General features: G+C 42.1%; 3 protein-coding genes across 6 annotated transcripts; 2 read left to right on the forward strand and 1 right to left on the reverse strand.

The window, feature by feature from the left end:
* The first annotated feature begins 269 nt into the window (after nt 1–269).
* LOC135484874 (carbohydrate sulfotransferase 15-like) lies at nt 270–3,577 on the forward strand. The gene is made up of 6 exons (XM_064766569.1): nt 270–334; nt 660–861; nt 1,371–1,454; nt 1,749–1,920; nt 2,125–2,468; nt 2,994–3,577. The coding sequence occupies exons 1-6, from the start codon at nt 293–295 to the stop codon at nt 3,254–3,256; spliced, it is 1,107 nt and encodes a 368-aa protein (XP_064622639.1). The 5' UTR covers nt 270–292; the 3' UTR covers nt 3,257–3,577.
* A 529-nt stretch (nt 3,578–4,106) lies between these two features.
* On the reverse strand, nt 4,107–9,629 carry LOC135484352 (maltase 2-like). The gene is made up of 8 exons (XM_064765723.1): nt 9,055–9,629; nt 8,340–8,519; nt 7,462–7,610; nt 7,007–7,252; nt 6,641–6,762; nt 6,237–6,432; nt 5,486–5,806; nt 4,107–5,170 (listed from the first exon to the last, which is right to left on the reverse strand). Exons 1-8 carry the CDS (start codon nt 9,524–9,526, stop codon nt 4,802–4,804), a joined length of 2,055 nt encoding a protein of 684 aa, XP_064621793.1. The 5' UTR covers nt 9,527–9,629; the 3' UTR covers nt 4,107–4,801.
* A 1,141-nt stretch (nt 9,630–10,770) lies between these two features.
* Nucleotides 10,771–13,224, forward strand: LOC135485178 (complex I intermediate-associated protein 30, mitochondrial-like). Of its 4 annotated transcripts, none has more exons than XM_064766975.1 (4): nt 10,771–11,047; nt 11,380–11,931; nt 12,169–12,357; nt 12,641–13,224. In XM_064766975.1, exons 2-4 carry the CDS (start codon nt 11,449–11,451, stop codon nt 12,863–12,865), a joined length of 897 nt encoding a protein of 298 aa, XP_064623045.1. In that variant the 5' UTR covers nt 10,771–11,047; nt 11,380–11,448; the 3' UTR covers nt 12,866–13,224. The 4 variants fall into 4 exon arrangements, with proteins under 4 accessions (XP_064623045.1, XP_064623046.1, XP_064623044.1 ...); XM_064766976.1 differs by having other exon boundaries at nt 10,771–10,960; XM_064766974.1 differs by having other exon boundaries at nt 10,774–11,021.
* The last annotated feature ends 513 nt before the right edge of the window (nt 13,225–13,737 follow it).

Consider the following 13,737-nt stretch of genomic DNA (forward strand, 5'->3'; position numbering starts at 1 on the left):
ACATACGGCCTGCATCTTCTTAGGAAAACCAAAATAAAAGTTTTTTGAAATAAGTGGATCGAGACAAACCCACAGACACCAAGCTGTGTGAAGTTAAAACATGTTGACCCTCCTGAGAAAGAACTTGAAATTCTCCATGCCTATCCTGGTAATCGGCATCGTGTTTGTGGCATATAGAGGTATACGAATTAGCGAATATAACGACAACACACTCGGGCTCGGTATATCAAAAGTAACTGCGGACGGACTGTTGGAAGAGTTGAGTGAATACGTTGAGCCGAGCAAACTCGAGATGGATCAATACTTGAAGACCTCGCCGGGACTCGACATTCAGGTAAATAGGTTGATTGTGATTTTGTTTAGTTTTGCACTGTCACGTCATTTGGCGACCATTTTTGCAAAGAGCGATAGGAGTTTGTATCGTATAGTATTAGTTTATTTTTTCGCTACATCATTAAGAGAGGAACATTATGTCAGCACTGTTTATGATGTTTCTCTCGTCATATTGTCATGACCCTGTCGCATGTCGCAGCGTCGACTAGAATCGCCCGTTTGCGCAGCGCTTAATAGCCGCAGATTAGAACTATAAGGTCAGTTTTCTGTTAAGAGAAATATGTCACCTACGTTTATAATCTCAACCCATCCGTATGCCTTTCCAGCCGCCCTTAAAGTTTCTACCAGACTACAAAAATCCCTGCTGGTACATGAAGAAGGCTCTTCACTGCCTACCAACTTATTACATCCTCGGTTACCCGAAATGTGCCACCACCGACATCTGGCACAAGATTGCGCAACATCCACAGATTGTCGAGCCAGCCCAAAAGGAAATTCACTGGTGGGCGAGTTACCGTTACAAAGGTGGTAAGTTAAAAAGTGCTTTCTTTGCCTCTATAGAAAGTTTGTGTTGGGAGGTGGTGCGAGCGCAGGCATGGCTGGCCTTAAAGCGCTCTGGGTCTCTTTCTTTCTCTAAATGTTGTAAATTAAAGAGCTTTTTTTCGTTATCATCCTGTTTGCGAAAACCTGACGATTGGCACCCCAAGACTCTAGGGGCGTGGTTACCTGAGCAGGTTCTGCAGAGCATTAGTCGGCCGAAAGCAATGTTTCAGACTCTTGAGTCTCATTATCTGCGCATTGCTGAGGTAACGTTCAAAACAGCTGTAAAGCGTGAAAAGGGAAAAGTGTGATATACACTATGATATAGGGAACACAGAAAATGTGACATAAAACTAGCCCGAAGTTATTCCAGCCGCTCATTTGAACCATCCTCCGAAAAGACACGCCTCCGCGCGCAGGGCTAACATTTCACGACTTTCTCGGCCAACTGAAGACATGCACCTTCACTGAAATATTCTTGTACAACCATTTTACAGGCAAGGAGTCTTCGTTTCGAACGTTTTATTCGAGAAGTTTTGGGAAAGCTGTCTCCGAAGCTGGCAACAAAGAAAGTATTATTGGTGAGTACGTATGTAACAGTCATGAAAATAACGATATGACACGGCCGATCAGAGCTGGGATCAGTATCTCAAGGACCATGTCAGCGCCGTCGTCCCCTTTCATGCGATTTAATTGATATGCAAGTACATGTATATAGAAACCAATGACCGAATCAAAAGAGCGTTGGGATGTTTATGTTACCGTTGAGGGAGCACGTTAGTCAGTATTTGTGTGATGGAGTCAACGAGTTAAAAAAATTCTGTAGCATATTCCTTTATCCCACCTGAATGTCCCCTTATTCTTGCCCCTTGAAGGTGATGCCAGCCCAGATACAACGTGGGAGACGAGACCATCGTACAGACAGATATCTTACGCAACAAGGCTACGCAGTGTCCATGATGCCCCACGCGTTCTCCCTGCCAACGTCATCAAAAGATACACCCCAAAAGCCAAGTTCATATTCATGATGCGGAACCCCACAGACAGGTTGGAAAACAGAGCTATATTTAAGTTTTTGGTCCTGAGGGGAGGAGTAGACCGCTTGGGGAACTGCCCCATGCCACAGTGTTAAACCGACTTGTTCATAGGTAATGTGAAACGCGTATGTTTAGATAGGCCATGGCAAATCATTAAAGAGACTGTGATGACGTAACGTTGGAAGCGAATAATTATTGTACTGTCTCCCTTCAGAGTTTACTCTCACCACCTCTACGAAGGGAAGCCAACCGTGCAAATTGGAAAGACACCAGAAGTCCCAAGGTCGCAGAACATGTTCCACATCAAGGTGACGCAGATCATTGGACAGTTTCAAGACTGCTTCCAGAGGCGATCGGTCAGGGCTTGCGTTTATGACCCGAATCTCCTTCACGAAGCGGGAGAAGCCAAAGTCCTCCTCCAGCCTGGTCTCTATGCGGTCTTCATCAGTGATTGGCTCAAGATATTTCCACGGGAGCAGTTCTTGTTCATAAATACGGATGATTACAGCCACAACCAAGAAAGTGCTCTCAAAACGGCATTTGAGTTTTTAGATGTCGGTAAGTGGTTGGTCCACTTACTGCGCCGCGAATAAATAATTTATTTTCACATCCAAACATAAGACACAGAGAGACTTTTCGATACCGTCACGGCTACCCACCACGAGGTTTTGATGCTTGGTTCATCCTCAATGTGAGGAACCTGTGATGTGTCGGTGAAATTCTAGCCATAAATTTATGAAAGTTGGCACACCCTGCCAGTACACAAACAGCAGATTGTGTCAAATGTCGTTGCCTCCTTCAGCTGCTGTGGGGCTATACATGTAGTTTAACCTTGTGTTCTCAGGGTGTATCCTCTTTATCATGCTAGTCAAGGTTTATCATTTGCTGTACAGTCGAAACCATGGGGAAGGTTGTAAAGAGAAAGCCTCGGTCGAACAACTGCCAAAAAAGTTCGCAGCCGATTGCTACTCGAGTCCTCGCTTGCCTCATTATATCACTACTGCTAGGAGCTAAAAACTGAAATTGTTGTTTAAAGTATCCTCTGTCAGAGCCGTTCCCCAAAGCTAATTTCTCTATTTGCAGATATACCAGCAGACGACACAATAGAGAAGGTAATAAAGGAAGCCGTTAGGCCCAACAGCCGAACGGTCAATGGTGTTGCTATAGGGCCAATGTGGAATGATACCAGAGAGCTCCTGGATGACTTCTATGAACCTTTCAATAGAGCCTTAGCAGAAATACTTGGTGATGATCGCTACCTTTTTCTCAAAGAAGCCCCCGGGGTGGAGTTTGCTCCAAACGTTATCAAGAAAAAAGGGACGAAGAAGACTAAGACAGTGAGTTGACGGGTGGCGAAGGGTCGGAAAGGAAGTGGCCTAGCAGACCTTAGCGAAAACAGACAAATACGTCCAGGATAGCAAATTCATCCAATTGACAGACGATTGCGTACTTACCTTGTCCGAATTGACGCAGCCACTGGGAATGCAATGCTGGGAGTAGATCCTCATTTATAAGGCGCGCTGATAGGTTTTGCGGCCAAGACTATAGAGTTCGACGAATATTTTCCGACTGTGCTTGTCGGTTTACATAAGCATGCAGATATAATATTGTGGTCCATTGTATGCACGTGCCCTGTAAACATGCTTCAAATATTAGTGGTGTATTTGTTACTGATTTCCCGTCCAATATTCCCATTAATAAATTATAGAAACCAAGTTCAATATTTGTTCTTCGATACAACGTGGCTGCTTTGCATGGACACTTATAGCCTACTATTGGCCTTCTCTGGAACAAGGAGCCGCAAATCAAAGAGTCGTGAACTACCCCTACTTTTGAAGTGCATCTTGAAAATGATAGATCGTGAAAATGGGTTTCAGGATAGACGGTTACACGTTCTACTCCTATAATCCTAGGATTGTGGTACATGTACAGGCAAGGGTGCCTCTCATTTTGACCAGCAGAGAAGATGGGGCAGTGCTAGCACACCAATAGATCCCAGGTGGCACATCACGTTTCTCTTGTGACAGAGGTACAATCCAACTTCTTCTCAAGTCCATGTTTCTTGTGTCTTATTTATTTCTAGGGCTGTCCAAACATGACAATGCTTGCAGTCATATAGTCCATGTTTTGGTTGTCATCGGACACTTAGCATCCAAAATAAAACGTCCATCCAAAACACTCAACACAACAATGATGTCATCTTTTGCAGAAGCAGCATTTATTGCAAAACTTTCTCACAGTTTACAAGAGCGGACGGGGACATTGTCGGTGATTGCGCTTCGTCATTTACATATTCCCGGGTTACAGAGGAGCAAACAATGCTGATTCAGCACAGCAGGGCAAAGAGGTGATATCATCTTGGGTAATAGCTGAATGAATAGACAGTTATGACAAGACATAAACATTGGAGTTGACAGTTGTACAGCTAAACATGGACTTGTCTCTATAATGCAAGTTGGTGACAAAAAGGCTACAATAGTAATATAGCATGTTACACTGATATCACACTCTAAACCTGCACAAATATTTTTTCTTTTGCTTTTCTAGAAGACACCAGTTGGTACAAGCAGTTTAATGCTCAGTATTTCTAAAGGGGTACGCCATTCCTATTTGATCGTGGGTCAGGGAAATAGAAATGCAGTTAAACACAATACATTGGTACATTCAAATAGGTTAACCATTGATAAGACAATCTCAAGTAAGCTACGTTCTATTGAAGGAACAATAATAAAGGTGATTGGCAATGCCAATACAGCTGGATAATACACTGGAAATATTCATATTTTCATGAGGAGAAAAATAATCTGCTGACTTTTGGAAGCCATGCTGACCTAAGGAGACTGGATCATTCCAATTGGTGCCTTTTTTATCTACAGAGTACACTAGTGTCTCTATTGTGACCACGGGAACTTAAAGATGACAGCCTCGCCAGGGTTCAATAAGATGTTAGTCAACTTCACGGTCTTGCCAACAGCTAACTCTTCATGGTCAAAATTGTACGAATTGAAGACAACCTCGCCTTCCTCCGGGATGAGGTTCTTAACAGCCTTGGTGTAGTCATCGCTGGAAGGTTGCTTCCCGAAGTTGATGGCAACCAAGTAACTAGGATGACCCTCAGCTTTCCTGACGAAGGCAAAGATATTGTCATTGAGCTCGGCATCGAAGAACTGACCCCACAGCATAGACGGCTCCTTGCGCAGTTTCGTAAGCTCAGCGTAGACTTTGGGGAACTTGTGAGTGCTGCCAACAGCTTCTTCTGCCTGGAATATAAGATGTGGAAAAATATAAATTGCTGTAGGCTTGGCAAGAGATCTAATCTTGAAAAACTTAAATATGCCTGCCACAAGCAGGACACAATGCTTGGCCACAAATGCCAGAACATGGCATGATGACCCAAATACAGATATTTTTCTAAATTGTTCAATTGATTACACTTGGTTTAAATCTATCAACTTTGATCAAATGACGCCGATCTTGCTTTTCACATGAATTCGTAGTGCTGACATAGTTCCCTAAATCATGAACACGTCTCCCTCAAAAATGAAAACCCTTCACAAGATTCACATCTCACTTACCATAACATTGAACTCATTGTAGTTAGTGGTAAGAGGCAACCAGGATGAAGCATTCGTGAAACCGGCACTGGTTTTACTGGTCCACTGCATGGGGGAGCGGGATGGATCTCGAGAAACCAGCTTATAGTCAGTAGCACCAAAGTTCTTGCCCCATTTGTCCTTGGTTTCAGCGAAAGTCAGATCCAAGCTGCTCATGCCAATCTCATCACCAAAGTAGGAGATGGTTGTACCAGGCAAACTCATCATCAGGGTGTTCATGGCATTGACGGACATCACTCCAACTCGAGAAGCAACACGTCCAATGCTGTCATGGTTGCCAGTCTGAAAAGTTAAAAGACAAACAATAGTATTGGTATTTGTAGCAATAAAGGCAACACAAATCACTATTGATGATCTGACCTTGTGAATATTTCCCATAGTCTTTGTTAAATAAAACTGAATTGGTCTTATATTGTCAAAGGCCAGCCAAATGGGCTTAACAGGCAGCGACTATATTTCTCAACCACAATGAATACTGAGTGGTTTGAAATGGTGTCCCATCCATGCGTAGTGTCTAAGTGGCAAAGTTTTGATTTAGCAGATAATGAAGGCAGATATTTCCCACTGGGGAGAGACATTGATAACCAGAATTATTACTATTCCAACCTGGACGTCCCAACATTGACATCTGTTGCCCAAAACGACCACAAGATGAGTAGGATAATTGCACTGATCTCATTTTTAGAGGACTCTAACTGTAAACTTTCCTTACCATCCAGTTGGCCCATTTCTTAGGGGCAAGTGCGGACAGTGCCCTTTTGACCTTCTCAGCAATGCACCTGCTGTTGCAATTGTACTCCACAGAGAACAGTTCATAGTTGAAGACCAGATTTGCACCCTTATTATCTTCTCCTCCCATGTAGGCATTGGTGGCATTGATGTCGCCAAAGGCTTCCACGAGCAAGACTCTAAAATATAAGAGACATGAGATTAGCTTCAATGGTGCTCATAAACAGAAACATGAGAAGAAAGTAGTTGATTCAACTACGAGGCTCTCCCCCTATCCAAAGGTCCGACATCACTGAACAAATGTCCTTTACGGACCAGATCCTGTCTGCCAGCTGATACACAAGCAATCACCCTGTTGTTTTACACACTATGGAAGAGGATGTTTACCTGGTCTGATCCATTCCATCCTTAGAATACCACTTGTCCATGAACGTCCTAAAGCGGTCGGTGATGTTGTAGGATTCTGGCTGATTCATGGTCATGGTATGGTCAAGGTTCTCATAAGGTTGCTGAAATTAAGACATGGTTCATTGGGTCTGTAGGATACACAATGTATGTAAGTGAACTTTTGTATTTTATCATTAAAATAATCATGAAACACGTTTTACCGATAGTTTTACTGTGCCTTCTTATTTAAGCAATTTTTTCAATAAAGAACAATTCACCCTCAATTATAAAGTCAAAAGACTATTCAAATCTCAGTCCAGTAGTTCTCAGAGCAGTTCCTTATATTACTTCAACAATGTTACCCACCCTGCTGCTACCACCATTGGTTTGTTCGTCAGCCAAACTCTCTGCCTCAACCAAGTTAGACACATAGCCCACACGGAATCCATCAACGCCCTTGTTCATCCAGAAAGCCATGATGTCTTCGAGCTCCTTCATCACATCTGGGTTGCGGAGGTTCAGTTCGGGCATCTCCTCAAAGAAGGTGTGGTAGTAGTACTGTCCACGCTTGGCATCTCTGGTCCATGCCGAGTTCTTGCTGAATTTGCTCAACTGGAAAAGAAGACGTAATTTTTTACAAGCTCTCACAACCTACTAAGGAAACCTTTTTTGGCTGGGAAAATCAACCATTCAATACAAATAGACAACAAATACATGCATCTATCTTTCAAATCGTTTTGATCAGCAAAAATGTAAAATCGCTTCCAAACTAGCATGGGCAGGAAGTTCATTCATATCAAGGAAAATTGTCTGACACTTACCCAGTTGTTTGGTGGTCCAGTGCCCTTTCCGTCAGCCCAAACATAGTAATCACGATACTTGTTGGTGGCATTGCCCTGGCTGCTTTCAAGGAACCACTTGTGTTTGTTGCTAGTGTGGTTAGGAATGAAGTCCAGCACGATTTTGATACCTTAAGAATAATCAATACATATTATAAGATAAGAACTAGATGGTGGATATGAAAATCAGATATAACAGCCCAAACACCAGCTTCTCTCTTGAAATTTGAATGGAGAGCCAAGGCCAACTGGCATAATAATTTTTAATCTGAGGCCTGTTACTTAGCGCCAATGCACTATTTCCCAACATAACATGGAGGAGTAATTACCAAAAATGTTTCTTATATTTAGTACCAAATTAACAAAATGTATTGTGTAAACTAGATCATCATCTACATTGTACCGACATTAACCACTTGCCCTTTTGACTCCTGTATAAATGACTACTAATAATAGAACTATGACACATGCAATCAACTACAATGTGACAGGTTTGCCTGATTACCCACAATTTTGCATATTCCAACATGTGTGTGGTAGGTAGACCGTAATATACCACTGAAGAGTACAGAATATCACAGAGCCGTCAGCTGTCAGGAGACCTCCTACTTTAAGAGTGCCTCGCACAGAACAACTTACAGCTGTCTCAACCAACCAAGTGTATGCAACACGAAAAAGTTATCTACAATACATTGTAATTGTATATGTACATGTACCAGTCTCTATACGAGAAGGCCTGGTCCATGCATGCAAGCAAGTTACAACTGCATGTAGGAAACAGAACTCAAAACAAACTACCAGGTATAAAAAGAAAAAATGATAAATGTGACAACTACAATTTGGTTTCCTGTGATACTTACGATTCTTATGCGCCTTCTTCAGCAGAGAATCGAAGTCTGCCATGGTTCCCATCTCTGGGTTGATGGCAACATGGTCTGTGACATCATAACCAAAGTCAACATTTTCAGTCGGGTAGATCGGTCCAATGATCAAGGTGTTGACTCCAAGTTTTGTGAAGTAGGGAAGTTTTGATTCAATACCTGAATGTAAAATAAAGTAAGGTTAAGAAAGCCCAACACTAAAATTGTATTTCATTGACTATTGATGAACCATGTTTATCAGGAATCTGGAATAGACTGGAATAATGAATAATCACTAATCAGGAATCCGGCAATGCATTCATTCAAGGCGTTCATTCAGTGCTCGTCATCAAGTAAGTAACGAAGTGATTCACCGATTGGTAGGCCTAGGCATTATAATGGTATTTAGAGCCAAGTTCTGTTCAACTTGAACTTTGGCTGAGTGATGCATTATGCAATCCAAAACCTATTCATTCTCATTCTGAAGTTAGAACTTCAACTGTCGGAACGAGTTTACAATCCCCGATCACACCCCAAAAAAAGGTCATCGGTTGACTAACGAAGCACCACTGTTCAATGAATTTATATTTGAATGCGATCAAACTACGTCATTTCTGATCGGGGATTCTTAAGTTTAGCCCAACTGTCTTTACTCTTTGGTTTAAGAAAAACATTTGAAAATGAACGAAGAAGTCATAAATACGGGGTAACCTACCTTTGATATCTCCGATTCCATTTCCATCAGTATCGAGGAAAGATCTTGGGTAAACTTGGTAAGCAACACTGGTTTGCCACCAGTCCAGGTCAGGCTTTGGAGGGCATTTTGGGGCCAACACGATGATGACGATGGCAGCGGCCAGCATGCCAAACCATGCCAACCAGAAGGTGATGAACAGCCCCAAACGGATCTTCACCCAGAAGGGCTCTGTGGCATACTTCAGCAACTCTTCTTTGCCGATTCCAGCGAACTCCTGGTCTTCCTTTCCGCTCCCAACAGTGAGGACGGCATCACCTCCATTCGGTGTGCTTCCACCGTTGATAAACTTGACCTTCGAATCGTCAAGTTCGTGATCAGCCGTGAGCGAGGCATCACGATCACCCTTCTCAAGGTCCCCTTCTCCATTAAGATGGGTTTTTTCACTTGGGTAGGCATCAGCTGCCTCCTTGTTCTCTTGATCTTCGGACATGATCCCGATTTTGGGATTCTCAATGTAAAAATCAGGTAGAAATTTGTGGAGATAAAATTCGATGTCCTCTGTCTGAATCCTGTTTCCGTGCAACGTGTACAAGAATATACATTATGTACGTGAAGTACAGAGCAAGCACTTGCAACCTTGAACCCACATATACTCTACGTACAAATAGTGCATACTATTGTATACAGATGTACCTACTGGAGAGCGGTTGATGACGTCAAAGACGCGCCCTCGCCCTGGTATTTGTTGCATTTTGTAGGTATACTATGCTGCAGCTCTAGCATGTCTAGCGGCTGATGCAATCAATAGCATTCCGCGAAGATGACGTCACTGCAGCTGCTGCCCTCTATTTCCCCATCGCTGAATTACAGGCAATGTCGGACAAACATGCGGTTTCGTAATGGGTTCAGGCTTTCTAACTAGTGCAGTTAAATTCAATCTGGCACATGTCCGAGTGTTGGAAATACTACATAATTGTTCTGAATATTTCTCTCTCTGACTCTATGGTATCATTCATGCTAAAAACAATGTAGGGTCAAAGATAATTGACTTTGAAATAAGCTCAAATGCGTAGAAACAAGTGTCGATGTCCGACTGTCACGTGACTAAAACGTCATCAATATCTTATGCAAATGACCTTGTGAGCTATAAATAGTAACTTCGCGGGATGCTGTTAAAGTAGTCCTCGATTGTGCCATGGCCGGCCTTAGAGTAACCAGACCAATCTGATTTCTGGTTACACAGTGCGCAGGACGGCGTCAAGGGCAGCGTCAAATAGTTCCTGCTGAGGCCTAATCATACATCGCAGGCACCATAATCCAGTCATTTCTGGGTTCTTATGAATCCAGAGAAGAAGTTTACAGCATTTTCATTGCATTTAATTCATAAGTTCATCGATAGGTGGCGCCACCTTTGACACCACTGGTAAATAATTGGCCAAGAAATGGCATGATTTGTGCGATCTTCAAACGGGCCTCAATTGGTTCAAAATGAATGATTTGGGAATGCCATTACCACCGGCAGATAACCGAATGCATCTAGTTTCTTTATTTGATTTGAAAACATGGGGAAATCTCGTCAAGACGAGCACAATTGACACTCTCACAACAACGCCAAACCTCGCGTGGCAGATGGAAGGTTGAGGCCAAACTGGGGATTGAGACCCGCTTCAAATGGCACAGATTCTAGCCTCATAAAATCGCTAAAGATCCCTCTGCACAAGGAAACTAAGACCAGGGCGTCAAAGTATATAGTAGTTGGAACAGGTTGGACTCATTCATGAACATGGAAACGGCCTGCGTCTTAAGAAACGGACAAAACGGACCCCGTGCCACCAAAGAGCCCGCAAAACACCGGATACGGAAATAGCGCCATCTTCCCGAGGTCAACAAAATGGTGGCCTGAGTGTGGGTTGACGAAATTTGGGTATATCCTGGCATTTATACACTTTTCTGAAGTCATATTATCGCTGTTATCCGTGTTCAATGTAAGGAAACGACAGTGATGTACCGTGTATGTTTTCAATGTGAAAAAAACTAGTACTGAGTTGGAACAAAACGGCATTGAAACTGAAATTCTTTAAGTTACAGAATACAGCGCCGTGTAGCGGTTGAAATTGAAACCAATGTTACAAGCCTTTTCAGCATAAAAATGCAAGCGGGGAGATCTGGCCTGTCATCCTGTACATCCTAATGAGTATTGAGTACTACCTGGTTCTCCCCAAGTTCCACATAAGTAGAAGCTGGTCGCTGCTGTTGCCTGTGTTTTGTTATTGTCTATATTATGCCGTCATGGTGTGGATGACGGATATGAAATGGCATAAATTTTGTTTTTATCTTTTGCAGCTACTGCTATGAGTATGATTAGCTAGCTACAAGCAGTAGTTTGAGTTAATTGGAACACCAATATCAAGAATGTCGTTCCTTGCAGCTTTGGCAAGGATCCCTCCAAAGGCAAAGGGAATCCAGAAGTTGCTTTGCCCTGGAAAACCAGTCTATGTGCCGTCTGCCTCTTCATTCTGGGAGCCTGACAAGAAGGGTGGATATGAAACTGAGATAAAGCGTCCTGTGAAGAAAATGGTGAAAGACGGACTAGGAGAACTGGCTAAAGAAATAAAATTATTTGGAGTAGAAATGAAAGACAAATTTGAATTGGACCAAATTTACTTTGTGCATCACATGGACTATGCTTACTTTGCTAAATTTGACAATCAGGAGAGAATCAATTCTTGGGTAGTGTCTTGTGATAAAGACCATAATGAAGGCAAAAGTGAAGCTGACTTTGTGTTGAGTAAAGACAACAATGGGTTATTTCATGGAAGAATTAACACTGAAGTACCCAAGGATGGCAAGATCAAGAAAGCTGGCTATGTCAACATGAGATCGCCAAGAAGAATGGTAATTTAATGCTCTGCTCCATCTTATGTATCTCTTTTGTGGCTGGTGTTTGCTGCATACATTTACATGTACATGTACCTGTAGTTTTATGAATTAATCTTGAAAAAGAAAAAGGTCTGACGATTTTGATTATTGTTAAAACTAAAAGTGACCATCTCACTTCGAATTCTCAGCTATGCTAATGAAGCTCGCTAATCATCTTGACAACATTTCAGTACAAAATTTCATTCATTTCAGAAATCCTTCAAAAGGTCAATACCATATGATTACTTTGCGGATTTCACTCATTTAGTGATACGCTGTCGAGGAGATGGGAGACCTTATATGATGAATTTAGCAATGGACATGTACTATGATATCAATTGGAACGATCAGTTCAGTTATCCACTATTTACCAGAGGTGGGCCCTATTGGCAAACGTCAAAGGTGAGCGAATTTCTTTTGTACTCAGATGATGCGTGACCATGTGTGTCATGCACAACTCACCAAATCTTTTTTGGTTTTTGCTGGCCAAAAACCTCGAGAGAAACTCGAGGTACCACAGGACTTGGATATTTAGTCAAATCATATTCCTTGAATACCTTCACAGAAGAACAATGTTTAGCGTCAAACTTATTCCAACACTTGTGAGAAAAAAAGGAAAACCAACATTTAGAATCGGTGGTTGATGCCACATTATAACTGAAAATTTGTTTTTCTATTATTACAGATACCATTTTCAAAGTTTTTTCGAGCCAGCAAAGGACGTATTCAAGATAAACAGGAAAAAGTGATTTTGGAAAAAGTAGCCCACCTTGGTTTTACATGTGCAGACCAGAACTCGGGACCTTTTCTATTAGAAATAGACTATATAATGTTGCTCAGAGATGAAAATCACTCTGAAGATTTTGCTTATGAATCCTATGAAACAACCCCAGGAATTGTGGGATGTTGACAACAATTGAACTCTGTGATTAGATTGAGAGTCTTGAGAACTCTGTAAACCTTTTATTTTCTTGAGCCTGATATTTATGTTAATGTAGGGCTCTCTGAATATATAAAATGGTGCGGAAATTCCTAATCAGATGGTCTTGTAATTGGGAAAACCATTTGCAGTAATCAGTTGAATAGGAATCGTAAAATCCCTAGTCTTTTTCATGGAGACCAGGGACACCAAAACAATGCGGTTTACAGGACTGGTTTACAGCATGACTAGTTTTCTTTAAAAAATGTCTTTCATTGTTTTCTTTTTTGTTTGAAAAGACGCTGGGGCATTTATGTGAATGTGTTCTGATCATGGGTGAAATAAAGCTGGAACATTCACAGAAGATTTTCATTGTTCTTCATTATGATATGATACATGTTATGCTGGGCTCTCACTCTTTGCTCTGCATACCAATCACCAATTGCTCCCAGTTTTTCAGCCACACCATTGTTTTTTTCTGAAATCCTGATTTCAGTGTTGGCCCCCATGAGGCTCTCGGAGAGACGGAGATAAAACATGACATTATGGCTTGGCTTGATAATGGGTACTGTCCCATCCTGGGTTGATATTGGCCTATAATAGCGGTCTCTGGACAGTTTGAAGTGATTACTGTACCCGGTCTGCCAAGAGCCGTCGTTTCAGAGTGACACACTTTGCACCAAGGAACGGAAACCCAACCCTGGACCACATTATTTGGACAGGTTGAAATGATGTGACAAATGATGTTCCTGTCCCTGAATGCGACTCTTTGGGACATCTCCCTTGCAATGAAATACTGGGATGTAACACTGTGATGTCTTTGTCTTTGGCATGTTGAAGTAACCAGATTGTTGGCACATGAA

This window comes from Lineus longissimus, chromosome 3, assembly GCF_910592395.1.
Source record: "Lineus longissimus chromosome 3, tnLinLong1.2, whole genome shotgun sequence".
Classification (NCBI taxonomy): Eukaryota; Metazoa; Nemertea; class Pilidiophora; order Heteronemertea; family Lineidae; genus Lineus; species Lineus longissimus.